We start from the raw sequence: 19,400 nt of genomic DNA on the forward strand, positions 1-19,400 counted from the left end.
ATTACATTTCTATACCGCACCATCTCCCGGAGGACTCAGGGCAGTTTACAACCAATATTAAAATACACACACCAATACAATATAAATATAATAAATAACAATATTTAAAAACAATTAAAAACATATATTTACTGGCCGAATCACTAAAACGGTCAGAGACCGATTAAAAACCATTAAAATTTCGCTAAAATATGTCTTAGGCTAGTCCCGCTCGGTGAAATAATAAAGTCTTCAGTTCACGTTTGAAGGCCCGGAGGTCGGGGAGTTGGCGTAACCCCAGAGGTAGCTCGTTCCATAGGGCTGGTGCCGCCACAGAGAAGGCCCTCCCCCTGGGGGCCGCCAATCTACATTGTTTGGTCGATGGCACCCTGAGGAGGCCCGCTCTGTGGGAGCGCACAGGTCGTTGGGAGGCAATCAGTGGCAGAAGGCGGTCTCGCAAATACCCCGGTCCTAAGCCATGGAGCGCTTTAAAGGTGGTAACCAGTACCTTGAATTGCACCTGGAAGGCTACCGGCGATCAAGGAAGGAGCACAACTGGCAAATCAGGTGAACCTGATAAAATGCTCCCCTGGCGACGGCCGTCAAGTGTTCTTCTAAAGACAGCCGATCGTCCAGGAGAACGCCTAAGTTGCGCACTCTTCCCCTGGGGGTCAGTACTTCCCCCACAACAGTCAGCGATGGCATAAACTGACTGTACCTGGACGCCGGAACCCACAGCCACTCAGTCTTGGAGGGGTTGAGCTGGAGCCTGTTCCTCCCCATGCAGACCTGCACGGCCTCAAGACACCAGCCCATCACCTCAATGGCTTCATTGGGGTGGTTCGGGGTGGAAATGTACAGCTGCGTATCATCAGTGTACAGATGATAATCCACCCCGAAACCACGAATAACCTCGCCCAGCGGCTTCATGTAGATGTTGAACAAATAAATATTGATTTATAAAGGTCTTTCTGCATAATGCATTTTGTTGACAATCATAATTCAGAGATGATTGTCATTTCTTTCAATGAAAGAAAGAAAATACAGAACAAGAAACAGGAAAATCCATTCCCTTTCAAGATTACTAAAGTGTTTAGTACAAAGAGAAAACATGTACTGTCTATATATTTTGTCAAAGGTTTTTTTATAAACTAATGACAGGATTACGAATTGGTCATTTTTATTTAAATCTTTTAAATCTAACTAACTAACCTAATATTATCAGCTGTTTGCTTAGTTTATATAATCCCTACTTGATCATTCCTAATAACATTTGCTGCAATCTATTTGCTAACACTGCAATTAAAATCTTTGTGTCAACATAATCAATGAACGGTTGAGAGCAGATTGGGTATAAACTTTACCTGATTTTGTTATTATTGCAATATAAATCTGATTAAATACCTCTGGTAATATTCCCTTATCAAGTATTTCATCATACCATTGACAGTTTTGGCACCAAAAGATCTATAAATATTTTATATCACTTTAGAGGAAAACCATCCCCTTGCCACTTTTAAAATTATTTAATAGCTGCCTCCAATAGTGGGTCAAATAACAGTTGTTTTTGTGTATCATCTAAGTGCAATAAGTTTATTTTACTTAAAAAGTCCTCTATTTCATTATCTGATATATTTATTCTCTGGTTTACCATATAGTTCTGAATAAAAAATTAAAACATTGACAATTTATATCTCTTGAACTTTTATGTATTTCATCTTTCACCTCTAAGAACAGGAATCATTGCCCTATCTTTCTTTTGCTTTAAACAATTCTTCCTCTGTATTTATATATAGCAGTACATGGACATCTAACCATCTACACCCAAAAATATTTCAATTCATCTTTCAAATGATTTTCCTTATTTTTAATCTTATTTTTCTTTGAATCATAATCAATCATTCTACTTTGGTTATAAGATGTATATGCTTCCAATTCAAAAATTTGGGCACTTGATGTCTCTGATTTCAAATCAAAGTGTTGGAAAGTCGTCACCTAGACAAATGTTCATTTCATTTCACATACAACAAAAAATAGATTTAGAATTTAACATTTAGCCTATACAGAAAAGGGCATCTAGAACAGCATTTGGTTAGAGATATAAAAAGTATAAGGCTTCTTTAAAAAATGTATTTTCACACTGTCCTATATTTAATATGTTTTGGGCGAATATAGCAAAAGATATAAATAACTTAAAATATTAAATTTTTCAAAAGATAATAATCTTTGAATTAAATAATTAGTACATGATACAACTGGGCAACATAAATTGATTCTTCGTGCCCTTATTATAGCTAAAAGACTCATAATGCAACATTGGAAATATAAATGTATAGCTCCATTTAATCAATGGATTGAAGATTTGATTACCCTTGCTACTTATGACTGGATTTGTGATAACGCTCCCTGCTTCCCAGATATCAGCTCGGAGGAGGATTAACCAGTTCCAGGCACACATGGAGGACAGTCAATGACTCCAAGCAGCCATCTGAAAGGGATCTGAAAGGGAAAGCACAGCTGCAGCAGGACAACCCTGAGGCTTCAGATGGGGAAGGCATGCAGCTGCAGCTGGTCAGCAATGAGGAACTGCCTTCTGCACCTGATCCAAGAACACGTAAGAAGAGAAAAGGCAAGAGCAGTGAAGGTCAGTCTGATTCCTCGTGAGAAAGCAGTCTCACCCTTCTTGATGGGCTGCACCAGGAGCTGGCTATTTAGCACAGCAGACAGATGGAGGCGATATTGGGAACATTTTCATTTTCTAGCTTCTTAACTTTGGATCATGGCTTGTGAACTCTGGACTGTTCTTGCCTATGAATCCTCTTGTGTTGTGGATTTAATTTTGCCTTCTGGGTTTATCTTGTCTGGAAAACTTTCAAGTGCCTTGTGGACTCATTGGCCATTGCTCTGTAGACTAGCATTGGTCTGCTTTTGGCTAGACTTAATTGGGATAGTTCTGGGGTTTTGGTGAAGGGAATTGCTGGGGAATATTAATAAACCCACTAAACCACTGTCGTGTATGTATGCAATATATTATACCTTATATTATCTTTTTCCGTTGTATTTTTTCACTCATTTTTTAAGAACCGTATTTTTTAATTACAGGTAGTCTTTGACTTACAACCAATTGCTTAGTGACTATTTGAAGTTACAATCTATTTGAAAAAGAAGACATGATGGATCTGAAGTTGCAATGGTTGTCCTCCCCCCCCCATGATCACATGACCACACTTCAGGACTTGGCAACATGGCTACATTTATGGCTGTTTGAAATGTCCCCCAATCACATGGCCACATTTTACTTTCATTTTTTTCATGAAACTGCTTAACAATCATGGCTGTCACTTAATAGCAATCTATTTTTCTAATGTATCAAATTAAACATTAAAATTTATGTTGAAAAATATTTTCCATGGTCTTTTTCTACAATCTGCAGAAGCAAATAAATTTCCACATAGGTAATAACAATATTAAAATATTATGCAAAACAGATTGAAGGATTTTTACACATTTGATTCTTTCTAATTTTTTAGTCATGATTCAATTATTTCATCATATTCTTTACATAGATTATATGAATATTCATTGTTCATTTATATTTCTATAATCTGTATTAATTTTAAAAATTCTATCTATGTAATTCAGGAACTATTTTATCTTTTGCTATACATGTCAGGTCTAATTCACAAGCTGTTAAGCAGATCCCTATAACAGTGTTTTGCAGTATGAGCACTACATTAGAAAATGAAGATCTCTACTGACTAATACCCTGAAAACTGACTTTTTTATTTTAGTTTTGCATCCTGTTTTTATGAATGCTGTAACAGAATGGAGAGAAATTATTTGGGCTGGGCCCTTATTCCACTCTTAATAGTAGGAAGTAACAGAAATTTTCAGTCATAAACAACAGAAAAGATAGAGCACTATTCCATTTAAACATACTGCTTTTCAACTTTTAAAAATTAACATCTTATTCCACTTTCATTACTTCAAAAATGATGCACCTATCAACTAAAAATATGACAACTCATTCAGAAGAGGATGACACACCACAAAAACACTATTCATATGCAAATGAACTTGTCACTTCACATTATTTATTTATTTATTTATTGTTTATATTTATATACCGCCCTATCTCCCAAAGGACTCAGGGCGGTTTACAGGCATTTAAAAGCAAGAAATACAATAAATACAATTCTAAAAACAATTAAAAACTTATTCAAAAGCCTTAATTAAAAATATAAAAATTAAAACCCAAGATAAAACCCATAAACTAAAATCTAACTCAGTCCTGCGCAATTAAATAGATATGTTTTAAGCTCATGGAAGGTCCAAGGTCCGAAGCTGACGAAGTCCTGGGGCAGTTCATTCCAGAGGTGGGAGCCCCACAGAGAAGGCCCTTCCTGGGCGCCGCCAGACGACATTGCCTCGCTGACGGCACCCTGAGGAGTCCCTCTCTGTGAGAGCGCACGGGTCGGTGAGAGGTATTCGGTAGCAGCAGGCGGTCCCGTGATAACCCGGCCCTATGCCATGGGCGCTTTAAAGGTGGTCACCAAAACCTTGAAGCGCACCGAAGGCCACAGGCAGCCAGTGCGGTCTGCGCAGGATAGGTGTTATACGGGAGCCCCGAGGGCCCCCCTCTATCACCCGCGCACCCGCATTCTGGACTAACTGCAGCCTCCGGATGCCCTTCAAGGAGCCCCATGTAGAGCATTGCAGTAATCCAGGCGAGACGTCACGAGTGCGTGGGTGACTGTGCACAGGGCATCCCGGTCCAGAAAGGGGCGCAACTGGCGCACCAGGCGAACCTGGTAAAACGCTCTCCTGGAGACGGCCGTCAAATGATCTTCCAAAGACAGCCGCTCATCCAGGAGGACGCCTGTTGCGCACCCTCCATCGGGGCCAATGACTCGCCACCGATGGTCAGCCGGATTTAGCTGACTGTACCGGGATGCGGCATCCACAGCCACTCTGTCTTGGAGGGATTGAGCTTGAGCCTGTTTCTCCCCATCCAGACCCGTACAGCCTCCAGACACCGGGACAGCACTTGATAGCTTGGGGTGGTCCGCGTGGAAAGGTACAGCTGGGTGTCATCCGCATACAGCTGATACCTCACGCGAAACCACTGATGATCTCACCCAGCGGCTTCATGTAGATGTTAAACAGAAGGCGAGGATCGACCCCGCGGCACCCCACAAGTGAGGCGCCTCGGGGTCGACCTCTGCCCCCCTGTCAACACCGACTGCGGCCGGTCGGAGAGATAGGAGGAGAACCACCGATAAACGGTGCCTCCCACTCCCAATCCCTCCAGCCGGCGCAGCAGGGTACCATGGTCGATGGTATCGAAAGCCGCTGAGAGGTCTAATAGGACCAGGGCAGAGGAACAACCCCTATCCCTGGCCCTCCAGAGATCATCCACCAACGCGACCAAAGCCGTCTCTGTGCTGTAACCGGGCCGGACGGGTCTAGATAGACGGTTTCATCCAGGTGCAGGGGAAACTGATATGCCACCATACTCTCTACAACCTTCGCCGCGAAGCGAAGGTTGGAGACTGGACGATAATTACCTAAAACAGCCGGGTCCAGGGAAGGCTTCTTAAGGAGGGGTCTCACCACCGCCTCTTTCAAGGCGGCCGGAAAGACACCCTCCACCAAAGAAGCGATCGTAATCGCCTGGAGCCAGCCTCGTGTCACCTCCTGAGTGGCCAGCACCAGCCAGGAGGGGCACGGGTCCAGTAAACACGTGGTGGCATTCAGTCTACTCAACAACCTGTCCATGTCCTCGGGAGCCACAGGGTCAAACTCATCCCAGACAATGTCACCAAGACCACCCTCGGACGCCTCACCTGAGTCACTGCAATCTTGGTCCAACCCGTCCTGGAGCTGAACGATTTTATCGTATAGATAACCGTTAAACTCCTCAGCACGTCCCTGCAGCGGGTCATCCCGCCCCTGGTGAAGAAGGGAACGAGTCACCCGGAACAGGGCGGCTGGGCGGTTATCTGCCGACGCAATGAGGGAGGAGGCGAGCAATGCCTCGCTTCTCAATGCCACTAGGTAAGTCCTTGTATAGGACTTCACTAGTGTCCGATCAGCCTCTGAACGGCTAGACCTCCAGGAACTCTCTAGGCGTCTTCTCCGGCGCTTCATCCCCTCAGCTCCTCGGAGAACCAGGAGCCGTTGGGACCTGCGCCGGGTCAGGGGCCGCAAAGGCACGACACGATCTAAGGCCCCCGCCGCGGCCCGTTCCCAGGCCGCAACAAGTTCCTCAGACGTGCCGTGAGCCAGACCCTCAGGGAATGGCCCAAGCTCCGTCCGGAACCTCTCCGGGTCCATCAGGCGCCTCGGACGGAACCAACGCATCGGCTCCGTCTCCCTGCGGTGTTGGGTGGCGGTCAGAAAGTCTAGGCGAAGGAGAGAGTGATCTGACCATGACAAAGGTTCGGTGACTATTTCCTTTAAGTCCAGATCTCTCGACCACTGACCAGAGACAAAAATCAAATCGAGTGTACCACCCCCGGTGTGGGTAGGGCCATCAACTACTTGCGTCAGGTCTAAGGCCGTCATGGAAGCCATGAACTCCCGAGCTGCTGTCGATGACGAGCCGGACATTAACACCTACCATATGACACCAAGACAGCAATTTGCACATTTTGTCTTTTTTATGGAACATGAAGATTAGCATGACAGTCTACAAGTATACATAGAAAAGCTACTCACCTGTTTTTGGGCTCTACAAATGGAGAGGATCCATCTGTATCAGGATCCAGAATATGGTCTATTTCATTTTGTGTTTTTTCATATATCTTTTTTCTATCTGCCAGGCCCTTGTTGTCAATTTGTGGGAAATCGTAATAGCCTTTCCGCTTGGCTTTCAATCGCAATTTGTTGCGATAGTGTTCTATATCAGACTTCTGTTTCAAGGCTTTGTTAATCTGACAATAAAATTTAAAAGGGAAAATATACAAATTAATAAAATTAGATGATGACTTTTTAAGGTGACTAATTCTCTGAAACAACAAACATGGTTAGAGTTCATTCAACCACACTACTGAGAACTTTTTAACAATTATTTTTAAGGTTTTCAGATAAAGTGTGATGCTCTACATTCACTCAATCCTAATTAATTAGGAACACTCAATTCTAATTAAGGCAGCAATGTCAGATCCATTACTTATAGCAATCATTTAAAAATGGAAAAGAGTACTGAATCAGTAACAGTTTAATGCTAACACTTAGGCAACAACCTTGGTCAAATTATATGTTTTAATGTATTTCTAATTAAACAAGCACAATTTCAATGAGTTACACAGTTGAATATGATATCTTTCTGCAAATCTGAATGCATGTTTACTATTTAGATGCTTCCATTTACTTATTCAAAATAAAAAGTGAATATGGAAGACGAAGGGCATTTGGATACCCTTCTAGTTAATTCCATTGCTTTAAAAAAAACCTACAGAACTGCTAATAGGTCTCAAACTAGTTAGGCCTACAATTACCAGGTGAAAAGAATAATACTGATGAACAATTGCTCTGATCTTCTAACCTTTTGTTGTTCCTTATTTTCAACAATCATGAGTCCTCTAGGCAACTGAACATTTGAAAAATAGAGAATTTACTCTTAAAAACCCAGGGAAGACTATTAAAAATCTCTAAAAGCTTCCAGATGGCAATTTCAGTTATGAGAAAGTGATTAAGAAATGGAAGTTACATGCAGAACAGAACCCACAGATCACAGCAGATGAAAGTTTTAGATGGAGAAACTGTCTATAGATCCAGTTATATAAAGGACTGCATATACATAGGAAAACTGTCAGAATTCAATTGATTCAATTGATTTCACCCCAAAAATACACTAAAACATGCAAAGAAAACCCTGATAAATATGGAACACTTGTTTATTTTTTTCTATTAATTAATTCAATTTATACAGCTCGGGATGGGCCATTTGGGCTCTTAAGTGCCTTGGATTTTATTTGGAAACAAAAACTGCACCTTCATATTCAATCACATAATATTTTTGTTGAGTGAAGCATTTGAAAAGAGTACTCTGACTTTTCAAATTACTAAAGAGAATTACAAAATGCTCTTTAATAAATTTTATTAAGGGGAAAGGGAAAGTGATAGAATTCCAGCAAATTCCTATCAACTATTTTCAATTTAGAACCAATATATCACAGTGTAGAATATACTGATGGTGATAAGAATCTTTTTCTCAGGATTCCCATGTCCTCAGGTACATTAGAAAAGAGGCAAGTATCCTCACAGATAATAGGAAGATTTGCAGATGATTGTTTAATAAGTCACTTGAATCTGTAGAAGCTCATGTCCCATAATCAATAAAACTAAGAGAAATAATAAAGCTTGGATTGTTCAGCAAGACAAGTCTGAAACGTATCTATAAATCAATCACAAAATATTTACAAGAAAGGATAAAAGTTTGGAATGGCATTCACAGTCCCCTGATTTGAATATTAATCTAAATTTGTAGAAGAATCTGAATATACAGGAGACCCAAGAATATTTCTGAGCTAGAAGAATTCTGCAAGAAAAAGTGGAGAAAAAATCCTGCCCAAAAATTGATTTTGAATTACAAAATTTTTACATGCAACTATGTCAAAACTCATGGCTCCAAAATCTAAGGGACTGATTTGGACAAAACTCATCAGCACTTTTTCGTGCTGCTGTTGATGAAAATAGGGTTGCTAACATGATCGTCAACGTCCGATGACGGATATGGCACCGGAAAAAGAAGAATGTCAAAACTCAGTATCCGTAAATAACACTAGTGGTCTATGCCATGTCCCAACATGGATGCTCAATGTAATGCACTGTAATATAACCACAGTATAAACCATGCAATATAGAACTGAATAACTATGTGTTACTGGGCAGTTTTTGTGTAAACCTCAGGCCGCAAAGATACTGATTAAAGATTGTCAAATCACCTTGTCACAGCAGAGGTGAAAAGAACAAATTTCAGCAGAGTTTTGAAAGATTATTTAAGAATAAAGAAGAATATGATTACACATTCACATATCAAGGCATAGTTGAAGGGAATATAAACTTTATATATGGTTTATAGATGGTTTATAAGTTTGTCAGTAGTACATGACAAACTTCTCCTAAAACTAAAATCCTACAGCATCTCCGGACCCCTCCACAATTGGATAACAGCGTTCCTGCCAAACAGACAAGTGGTCAAAATAGGCAGTGCCCTATTAAATCCTGTTCCTGTCAATAGTGGTGTTCCCCAAGGCAGCGTTCTTGGACCAACACTCTTCATATTATACATTAATGATCTCTGTGACCATATTATAAGTAATTGTGTTCTCTTCGCTGACGATGTTAAACTATTTAACACTACAAACAATACAGCTACCCTTCAAAAAGACCTTGACTTGATGTCCTTTATCACCATTATTGTTTATTCTAACTCTAGAACCATTATTGGATAAAATACGAGAAGTAAAGGAGATAGAGGGAATTAAAGTTAGACAACATGAATATAAGCTGAGAGCTTTTGCAGATGACCTGGTGATTACCTTAACAAACCCTATAAACTCTAGTAAATCTTTGTTGGAAATAATTGATCAATATGGGAAGGTTTCAGGGTTTAAGGTAAATCAGAAAAGACAAAAGTGATAATAAAAAATATGGCCAGACAACAGAAAGAAAAACTAGAGGAAATAACAGGATTTAAAATTGTAAAGAAGGTTAAATACTTAGGGGTCTATATTACATCTTCAAAAGTGAAATTGTATAAGAATAACTATGAGGTTTTATGGCAAAAAGTTCAGAAGGAGTTGATTGTTTGGAAAAAATTGCAATTATCCTTGCTCGGGAGAATAGCTTCTATTAAAATGAATGTTTTACCTAGATTTTTATTCCTCTTTCAGATGATACCAATAATTAAGAAAGATAAGAATCTTGAGGAATGGCAGAAGGGAATTAATAAATTTATATGGGAAGGTAAAAAAGCTAGGGTTAAAATGAAAATAATTCAAGATTCCCGGGAAAGGGGAGGTTTAAAAATGCCCAATTTTAAATTATACTATGAAGCAGCTGCTCTCTCTGCAATAAGTGATTGGTTTAATTTAACGGAGGAAAGAATTTTGAATATAGAAGGTTATGACTTGCTATATGGATGGCATGCATATTTAATTTATGACAAAAAAGTGGATAAGGCCTTTAAAAATCATGTGTTAAGAACTGCTCTTCTGCGTGTTTGGAAAAAATACTCTTACAAACTAAATTATAAGGTTCCTATATGGGCAAGTCCTAGACATACAATAGAGAATATAAATATAGAACAGAATCAGGAAATGATTACATATAAAGATCTTTTGTATACTGAAAGAGGTAATTTGCAATTAAAATCGCTGCACGTACTAAAAGAAGAAGGGAAAAATTATACTTGGTTTCAATATGAGCAACTATGTGCTAGATGGAAGGAAGATCAGAAAATTGGTATAGAGCAGAATGAGGGAAATTTGGTAAAGCAAATTAGAAATCAGTCTCAGGAGCATATAAAGAGATTGTATAATGTGTTACTTGAAATAGATTCTGAAAGGGACTTGGTAAAGGACTGTATGATAAAGTGGGCACAAAATTTTCAGGAGCCAATATTATTGGAAACTTGGGAAAAAAATTGGGTTAGAAATGTTAAATTCACGCAGGCACAGAATCTGAGGGAAAATTTTTATAAAATGTTTTATAGATGGCACTTAGATCCTAAGAAATTATCGTGTATGTACCCAGATATGCAAGCAAAATGTTGGAGATGTAATTGTGATGATGCTACATATTTTCATATTTGGTGGACTTGTAAGGATATAAAGGCCTTTTGGATAAAAATTTGGTGGATTTTACAAAATGTTTTGAAAAAGAAGATAAAGTTCCTGCCGCAATTTTTTTGTTGGGAATTATTACGGACTGTACAGTAATTGAGACTAAATTGATTTTAAATCTAATAACAGCAGCAAGATTACTAATAGGATAATACTGGAAGAAAAAAGAAGTACCTACAATAGAAGAATGGATATTGAAAGTTGCCAGTTTGGCTGAGATGGCGAAGATATCAGCCTTTTTGAAAGACAATACACAAGAAAGATACTTAAAGGAATGGAAAAAATGGATTGACTCTATTCAAAGTAGATATCAGACTAAGAGTTATCAGACTGTTTTGAATGATTATGATGTATTATTTTGATTGTTTTGGGGAAGTTAGGAATTGATGATTGTAGGGTATAATTAAGTTGGGACGAAAATTTTTTAGCATATGTTTGTTTTATTTTTAACTATACCTTGTGCTCGTTCCGGGAAGTCGGGGGGGGAGGGGGGTTGTGAAGGGAGGGGGGAGGGGAGATGGGGGAAGGGGGGGAAATTTTTCTGTAAAACTTTTTGAATTAAAAAAAAAAAAAAGACTTTGACTTTGTGTCGGAATGGCCAAAAACTTGGCAACTCCAAATCTCAACCAGCAAATGCTCTGTCTTACACATTGGAAAAAAGAATCTGAACACTAAATACAAGCTCGATGGACATTACCTTGTAGATGACCCCCACCCCGTTAAAGATCTTGGAGTTTTCATATCAAATGATCTAAGTGCCAAAGCCCTCCACAACTACATCGCAAAAAAGGCTTTAAGAGTTGTAAACTTAATCTTGTATAGCTTCTTCTCCAGAAACACTACACTACTAACCAGAGCATATAAAACATTTGCTAGACCAATTCTTGAATACAGCTCGCCTGTCTGGAACCCATACCTCATTAGAACTCCGCCGCCTTCAACATGTCCTGAGTTTAACTCATAGAATCATCTGTTACAATGTCCTTCCTGCTGAAGACTACTTCAGCTTCAATCACAACAATACACGAGCACACAATAGATTTAAGCTTAATGTGAACCGCTCCAATCTTGATTGCAGAAAATAAATAATGCCTGGAATGCACTACCAGACTCTGTGGTCTCTTCCCAAAATCCCCAAAGCTTTAACCAAAAACTATCTACTATTGACCTCACCCCATTCCTAAGAGGTCTGTGCATAAGAACACCAACATGCCTACCGTTCCTGTCCTAATGTTCCCTTTGATTGTATCCAATTTCGTATAGCTATTACATACTTATGCTTATATATATGCTTATATATCATATAGTTATTTCATGCTTATGCTTATATATACTGTTGTGACAAATAAATAAATAAATAACAAATAAAATAGTTTAGGAGAAGAATAGATGCAGTAAAAATACAAACTCAACACTCCCCTTGGAATGTCCTCCTTAAACAAAACATCTTGACATACTGTATGTACATAACCTGCAGTAAGCTTCATTATCCTTCTTATCCTCTTGTTTTCTTTTAACTTCCACACAGGGGAATATGTTCACAATTCTATGCACTGATACATTTAGGCTTTCTTTCATAATTTAAAATATGACATCTATGGAAATTTTCATAATATAATCTTGAGTCAGAGTTTCATATTCATTATCCAAAAGTTCTCTACATGAAAGCTACATTGTTGATAGAGTAGTTATGTGAGAGTAAAACTATAGATGTTTGCCATGCTTCCATTTCATCATCTAATTTTTTTTTCCTTCTGAAAGCTGATCTTCTTTGTTAACAATCAGTTTTACTATGTGTAAAGATAAACAATGAAAAATAATTGTACTTGAGTTTCACCTATTTAATGGTGAAACTGAACTAGCATTATTTTTTCATTGTATACATTTACACACATTTGATGCAATTAATTTGATACAAGATTAATCTATGAGACATATATTTTTTCTTCCATTTGACACTATGTGTCAAGCTCTTGGTAACAGAAAACAAGATTCTCACATAGCTTTTTTTTAATTTATTGAACGGGAAAAGAGATTAGATTACAAAAAATTTAGACAACTGGATACTTTCATTTTAACACATACCGTATATACTCGAGTATAAGCCGATCCGAATATAAGCCGAGGTACCTAATTTTACCACAAAAACTGGGAAAAACTATTGACTCGAGTATAAGCCGAGGGTGGGAAATGAGGCAGCTACTGGTCAATGTAAAAAATAAAGATAGAGCCAAGTAAAATAACATGAATATTTATTTGAACGAAAAACAATAAAAGTGCAAAAGGGGGTCCCCAAAAAGAATATGGTATCAAAAATACAGTATCTTTAAAAGTAACAGCAACCAAGCTAACGAGAGCTAAAATCCCTCAAAACTGGAGTTCTCCTCCTCATCATCTGTTTGTCCAAACAGAGCTTCAGCTACTTCAGCTTCTGTGATGTTATCCGCATATACGTTGTCGTCATCACTGAGTTCACAGTCGTCATCATCACTGCTGTCACTCTCATACAATGCGCTGTCTTCACTGCCATCCATAGCATTACTAATGCCACATTTCTTGAAGGCACGTTGCACCATGTCCTCTGGAATATCTTCCCATGCATCACGAACCCACTGTGCTATTAGTTCTATGTCTGGCTTTCTCAGATTTCCAACTTTTGTCAGACGAGCTTGACCAGATGTCATCCATTCATGCCACATCCTTCGCACATGGTCCTTGAAAGGTTTATTTAAACTGACATCTAGGGGCTGCAATACAGATGTAAGCCCACCTGGAATAACGGCCAAAGTGACTTGAGATGACTTTGCCAATTTTTTTATGTCATCAGATGTGTGGGCTCTGAACATATCCCAAACTAACAGTGATCTTCTAGTCCAGTCCCCACTCCTCAAGCAAGAGATCCTATACTGTTTCAGACAAAGGATTGTCCAGTCTGTTCTTTAAAAACCCTCCAGGAATGAAGTGTCCAATAAGGTTCAAATTGCAAGTACCGGTAGTCCTCAATTTAAGACTGCAATTGAGCCCAAAACATTGTTTTGTTATTTTTCCCTAACCGTGTATGTATCCCCCTGCCCCCCATTTTACGTCAGGCTGCCATCAAAGCGAAGCACGGCTGAATATTATTATTATTATTATTATTATTATTATTATTATTATTATCATTATCATCATCATCATCATCATTATTATTATTATTATTATTATTATCATTATCATTATTATCATCATCATCATCATTATTATTATTATTATTATTATTATTATCATTATCATTATTATCATTATCATCATCATCATTATTATTATTATTATTATCATTATCATTATTATCATTATCATCATTATTATTATTATTATTATTATTATTATTATTATTATCATTATCATTATCATTATTATCATTATCATCATCATCATTATTATTATTATTATTATCATTATTATTATTATTATTATATGATGATGATGATTTTTTTGCATTGGACAGAGCGAGCTTCAGTTTACCAAACTTTGTATCTTTTAATGAAACGTGTTAGTCTGGAAGGGACTGTTTGAACTCACAAAACACTTGCAACTTTTAGTTCCGTGCTGAGGATTTTTGGAAAGCAGCCCAGCAATATTTATTTATTGCTCGGACTGCTCTTATTTTCACTCCCCCTTTTCTTTTCTTTTCCTTCCTCCTCCTCCTTCTCTGCCTCTCTTCGTCCCCACCTCCCGGGATCCTTGCGGGTCGAAGGTTCTGCCCTGCCTTACACCAGCCGCCCACCTATGCCAAGGTCTCCTGGCTCTTTCGCTCTCTGTAAGCAGCGGCTTCTCGGCAGCGCCGCCCCTCCCTCCATGGATCGGCTCCTTCCCCAGCACTGAAGGCATCCTTAGGAATACACCTCCACCTCCAGGAAAATAAAAGAGGCAGAGAAGGTAAATCGCCCGCCTGCTCGGAAAGGAAGGGAGAGGACTCCAATGGAAGAAGGAGAGGAGAATTACCAATAACAAACACAAAGCGCTGGGTTAGAGGTGCCTTGTCATGTACAAGGAGATCAGAGGGCAACCACCATGAAACAATAATCAGACTCAAAACGGGCTGCTTATTTGCCATTTGCTCTGGGTAGAACGGGTTTTTTTTTAAAAAATTGGTTTGGAGAAGGAAAGCTAATTTGCTGATCTGCGCGAGGGTCGGTTTCTTTTGCCTCCCTTCTTCTTCCTCCTCCTTCTTCCCACCCTAGCTTGCAATAGCCCCATCTCTCCTCCTCCTCCTCCTCCTGCCCCCCTCTCGGGGGGAGAAATTGTTTGTTCTTGCCGTATTTCTCCGCTTTCCAAGAGGCTTTTCTTTTTCACCTCTTTCTCCCCACCTCCCCAATTTCCATAGGGGGGAAAAAAAAACCTGGGGAAAACTTGGCAAAAAATAAAATAAAATAAAAAGTACTGAGTGCAAATGTTTTTTTTTTATACTGTAGTTGGAGTTTTCCACGTTTCTTTCACATTCAAGGCAGCATTCTCCCCCCATCCCTCGCTGCTTTTCCAAAACATGCTTTGAAACCTTTGCATTTTATTGGGATGTATTCGTGACAAACGCCCCCTCCGCCCCCTCCGAGGGCGAGAGGAGGACGAGTAAGAGGAGGGCGAGAGTGACAAACAAATAAAGAGAGTTCTTCTCGCCCCTTGGCGTTGTCACCTCGCCCTCCTCTCCGGCCGAAATTGAGTGCGGCGGCAGTGGGGGTGGGTGGGGAGGCCGCCATGAAGTGCCGGCTGGGGAGCCGGGATTGAAGTGCCGGCATGCTTTGCCAGCTCGGCCGGCTCGTTTTGGGCGGCGGCTGGCCTCGGCGTTTCTTCCGCCGCTTTTGATGGCGGCGGCGGCGGTGGTCGGCGGAGGGGCGTTGACATTTCGCCTCTCACTCGTCCTCCTCTTGCCCGCGGTGGCGGAGGGGCGTTGTCACCTCGCCCTCCTCTCGAAAGCCGAAATTGAGTGCGGCGGCAGGGGAGGCCGCCGTGAAGTGCGGCTGGGGGCCCAGGAGCCAATCCGGGCTCCCCAGCCGGCACTTCACGGCGGCCTCCCACCCCCACTGCCGCCGCACTCAATTTCGGCTTTCGAGAGGAGGCGAGGTGACAACGCCAAGCGAAGAACTCTGTTGTTTGTCACTCTCGCCAGCGGAGGCGTTTGTCACTCGCCCTCCTCTCGAAAGCCGAAATTGAGTGCGGCGGCAGGGGAGGCCGCCGTGAAGTGCGGCTGGGGAGCCGGGATTGGCTCCGGCCCCCAGCCGGCACTTCACGGCGGCCTCCCCACCCACCCACCCCCACCGCCGCCGCACTCAATTTCGCTTTCGAGAGGAGGCGAGGGTGACAACGCCTCCGCCCCTCCGAGGCGAGTGACAAACAAATAAAGAGTTCTTCTCGCCTTGGCGTTGTCACCTCGCCCTCCTCTCCGAAAGCCGAAATTGAGTGCGGCGGCGGTGGGGGTGGGGAGGCCGCCGTGAAGTGCCGGCTGGGGAGCCGGGATTGGCTCCTGGGCTCCCCAGCCGGCACTCACGGCGGCCTCCACCCCCACTGCCGCCGCACTCAATTTCGGCTTTCGAGAGGAGGCGAGTGACAACGCCAAGGCGAAGAACTCATTTGTTTGTCACTCTCGCCAGCGGAGGCGTTTGTCTCTCGCCCTCCTCTCCAGCCGAAATTGAGTGCGGCGGCAGGGGAGGCGCGTGAAGTGCCGGCTGGGGAGCCGGGATTGGCTCCCGGGCTCCCCAGCCGGCACTTCACGGCGGCCTCCCACCCACCCACCCCCACTGCCGCGCACTCAATTTCGGCTGGAGAGGAGGCGAGGGTGACAACGCCTCCGCCCACCGCGGGCAAGAGGAGGACGAGTGAGAGGGGGCGAAATGTCGAACGCCCCTCCGCCCCGCCCCCTCCGCCGACCACCGCCGCCGCCGCCATCAAAAAGCGGCGGAAGAAAACGCCGGAGGCCAGCCGCCGCCCCAAAACGAGCCGGCCGAGCTGGCAAAGCATGCCGGCAGCATTTGGGCTCGTCCTGCCGGCCCAGCTGTTCCCGAGGGCAAAAAACCCTCTCCCTGGGTCGGCTCTGCAAGGGTAGACTCGAGTATAAGCCGAGGGGGCGTTTTTCAGCACAAAAAACGTGCCGAAAAACTCGGCTTATACTCGAGTATATACGGTAATTTATCTTTAAATTTGCTCAGTCAGGGACTTCTTAACTGCCTTGCTACCAATTATTGGATGGACAAAAGAGATCCTAACTGTTTTCCTGATAACAGGAGAATGTGCAATTGTTCTAAGCTAATAGTGTACTGCAAACTGTTATCTACTTTCCCAGGCTCTGAAAAGCCTCTAACATTGTTATACTTTAAATACAGATGGAGAAGGGGGAAAAAAGAATTTCTCCTCTAAGAATGGTGCATATTTATCATTTCAACAAGGTAACAGAGGAAAACGTATTTGGAAGAAAGGACAGTCTGAAATTTAATTTCTTTGGTCTTGCCTCTCCGAATTGTTGCCAGAATCCTGGATGATTCCACAGACAATTTTTTGTCTTTGCTGCCAAGTCACCATTTGTCTTGGTAGTCACATTATTGAGCATTCCTTCCTCATATCATTTCTTTAACAGATATACCAAAGCTCAACATATAACAGAAAACCAATTATGAGATATATTCTTACCTCCCCATTAAGAATAGCTGTATCTTGGGTCCTCTCTGTTCCTGGATGTGCAGGAGGCAAAGCTACAGGCTTTATTGCAATCAACTGTACAGATCCAGAAGATGTGTCAAAGGGATCAATGGCAGATTTAGTCATATTGTCAAACAGCATGCTTCCATCCTCTTCTTCACTTAAAGACACTAAAATAAGTTAAAATTTAGTCAGTTATTTTGGCATTTTACACGTGGGCCACTTTAGGAGAAAGTAAAAATGAACTATGCTAGATACGGTAAACTGGAGAGCTAATTCTAGCTAGAATCATCACAGAAATGAAAGCTATAGTTTTTATTTTTCCTTATAATGTTATACTACATACCTTTTTATGACCCAGTAATCCCTTAATGCCCTTCCTAGTGCCCATGTGGAGTTCGCAGCAGATATTTTTTCTTTGAGCCCTGATAGAGAAATATCTGCCACTACACCACCAGTTGAGGTATCTACAATATGCTAATGATTCTCAACTCTATATTTTCACTCTTGGTGAGCCAAGCAATGCTATGGCTACTCTACCCTCTTGTGGTGCCTGGAGCCTGTGGGGGCCTGCATGGGGGACAAAAGACTTTGACTGAATCCTGGGAAGACCAAATGGATTTGGTTACACGGGGGTCTGGGATCTGAGATGTTGCCATCTTTGACTCTGGATGAGATGGAATGGCTCCAGACAGATCTGGACCACAACCTGGGGGTTATCCTGGACTCCAACTCTGACTTGAGTAACAGGTGGCAGTTGCAGCTATTGCAGTTGCAGTTGTGCAGTTTGCACAACTACATGCTGTGTGCCAGTTGTGGCCTTTCCTAGATCAGGACTCCCTGTTCTCAGTCATCAGGACCTAGTCATCTCATGATTGGACTATCCAATCTTTAAGAGATTGTTCCAATCCAAGAAAAGCCCTGTTCCCTTTCCCTCCACATATTCAATTGGAGATTGGCTGCTCTGCTTTCATTTCTTTCCTGCAGGCTCTTTCCTATTTTTGTCCCATTAAACTACTTCTGCATAGCACAAAATCAGAGTCTCTGGACCACAATGTATCCCATTAAAGATAGGAATGTTTATAAAATCCTCATAAACACAACTCTTCATCACACTATAGGAGAACATTTAAGTTAATCAGACCAAAGGGATGAAAATACATAAATTAAAGGTAAAGGTTTTCTACCATTGAGTTTAATTCCTGGTAACTACATGGAATGGCTATGAAGATTTCTTGGCAACAACATGGAAGTGGTTTGCCACTGCCTTTTTAGAGGATAATTAGAACTGCAGAAAAAGTAATTGCTACCAACCTGCCTTCCACTGAGAACCTGTAAACTGCACGAAGCAAGAAGAGGGCCATGAAAATATTTACAGATCCCTCACATCCTGGACATAAACTGTTTCAACTCCTACCCTCAAAACGATGCTATAGAGCACTGCACAACAGAACAACTAGACACAAGAACAGTTTTTTCCCGAAGGCCATCACTCTGATAAACAAATAATTCCCTCAACACTGTCAAACTATTTACTAAATCTGCACTACTATTAATCTTCTCATAGTTCTCATCACCAATCTCTTTCCACTTATGACTGTATGACTGTAACTTTGTTGCTGGCAATCCTTATGATTTATATTGATATATTGACCATCAATTGTGTTGTAAATGTTGTACCTTGATGAACGTATCTTTTCTTTTATGTATATGAGAGCATATGCACCAAGACAAATTCCTTGTGTGTCCAATCACACTTGGCCAATAAAAATTCTATTCTATTCTATTCTATTCTATTATGACTAAAATAACCAGTTCATACACAGACACATGCTGAAATCTAAATATATAGATTTTATAGTTGCAAATTCTCAAATACTTGTTCTGCAATTGTGACTC

General features: G+C 41.2%; 1 protein-coding gene across 1 annotated transcript in view; it reads right to left on the minus strand.

The window, feature by feature from the left end:
• KIAA1549L (KIAA1549 like) overlaps window positions 1–19,400 on the minus strand; it is a 129,374-nt gene that overhangs the window by 40,009 nt on the left and 69,965 nt on the right. The window contains exons 13-14 of the mRNA XM_058160589.1: window positions 17,493–17,671; window positions 6,700–6,914 (exon numbers count right to left, since the gene is read on the minus strand). Of these exons, the coding sequence (XP_058016572.1) occupies window positions 6,700–6,914; window positions 17,493–17,671 (394 nt within the window). The remainder of the gene's footprint in view (window positions 1–6,699; window positions 6,915–17,492; window positions 17,672–19,400) is intronic.

The sequence above is a fragment of the Ahaetulla prasina genome, chromosome 1, assembly GCF_028640845.1.
Source record: "Ahaetulla prasina isolate Xishuangbanna chromosome 1, ASM2864084v1, whole genome shotgun sequence".
NCBI lineage: Eukaryota > Metazoa > Chordata > Lepidosauria > Squamata > Colubridae > Ahaetulla > Ahaetulla prasina.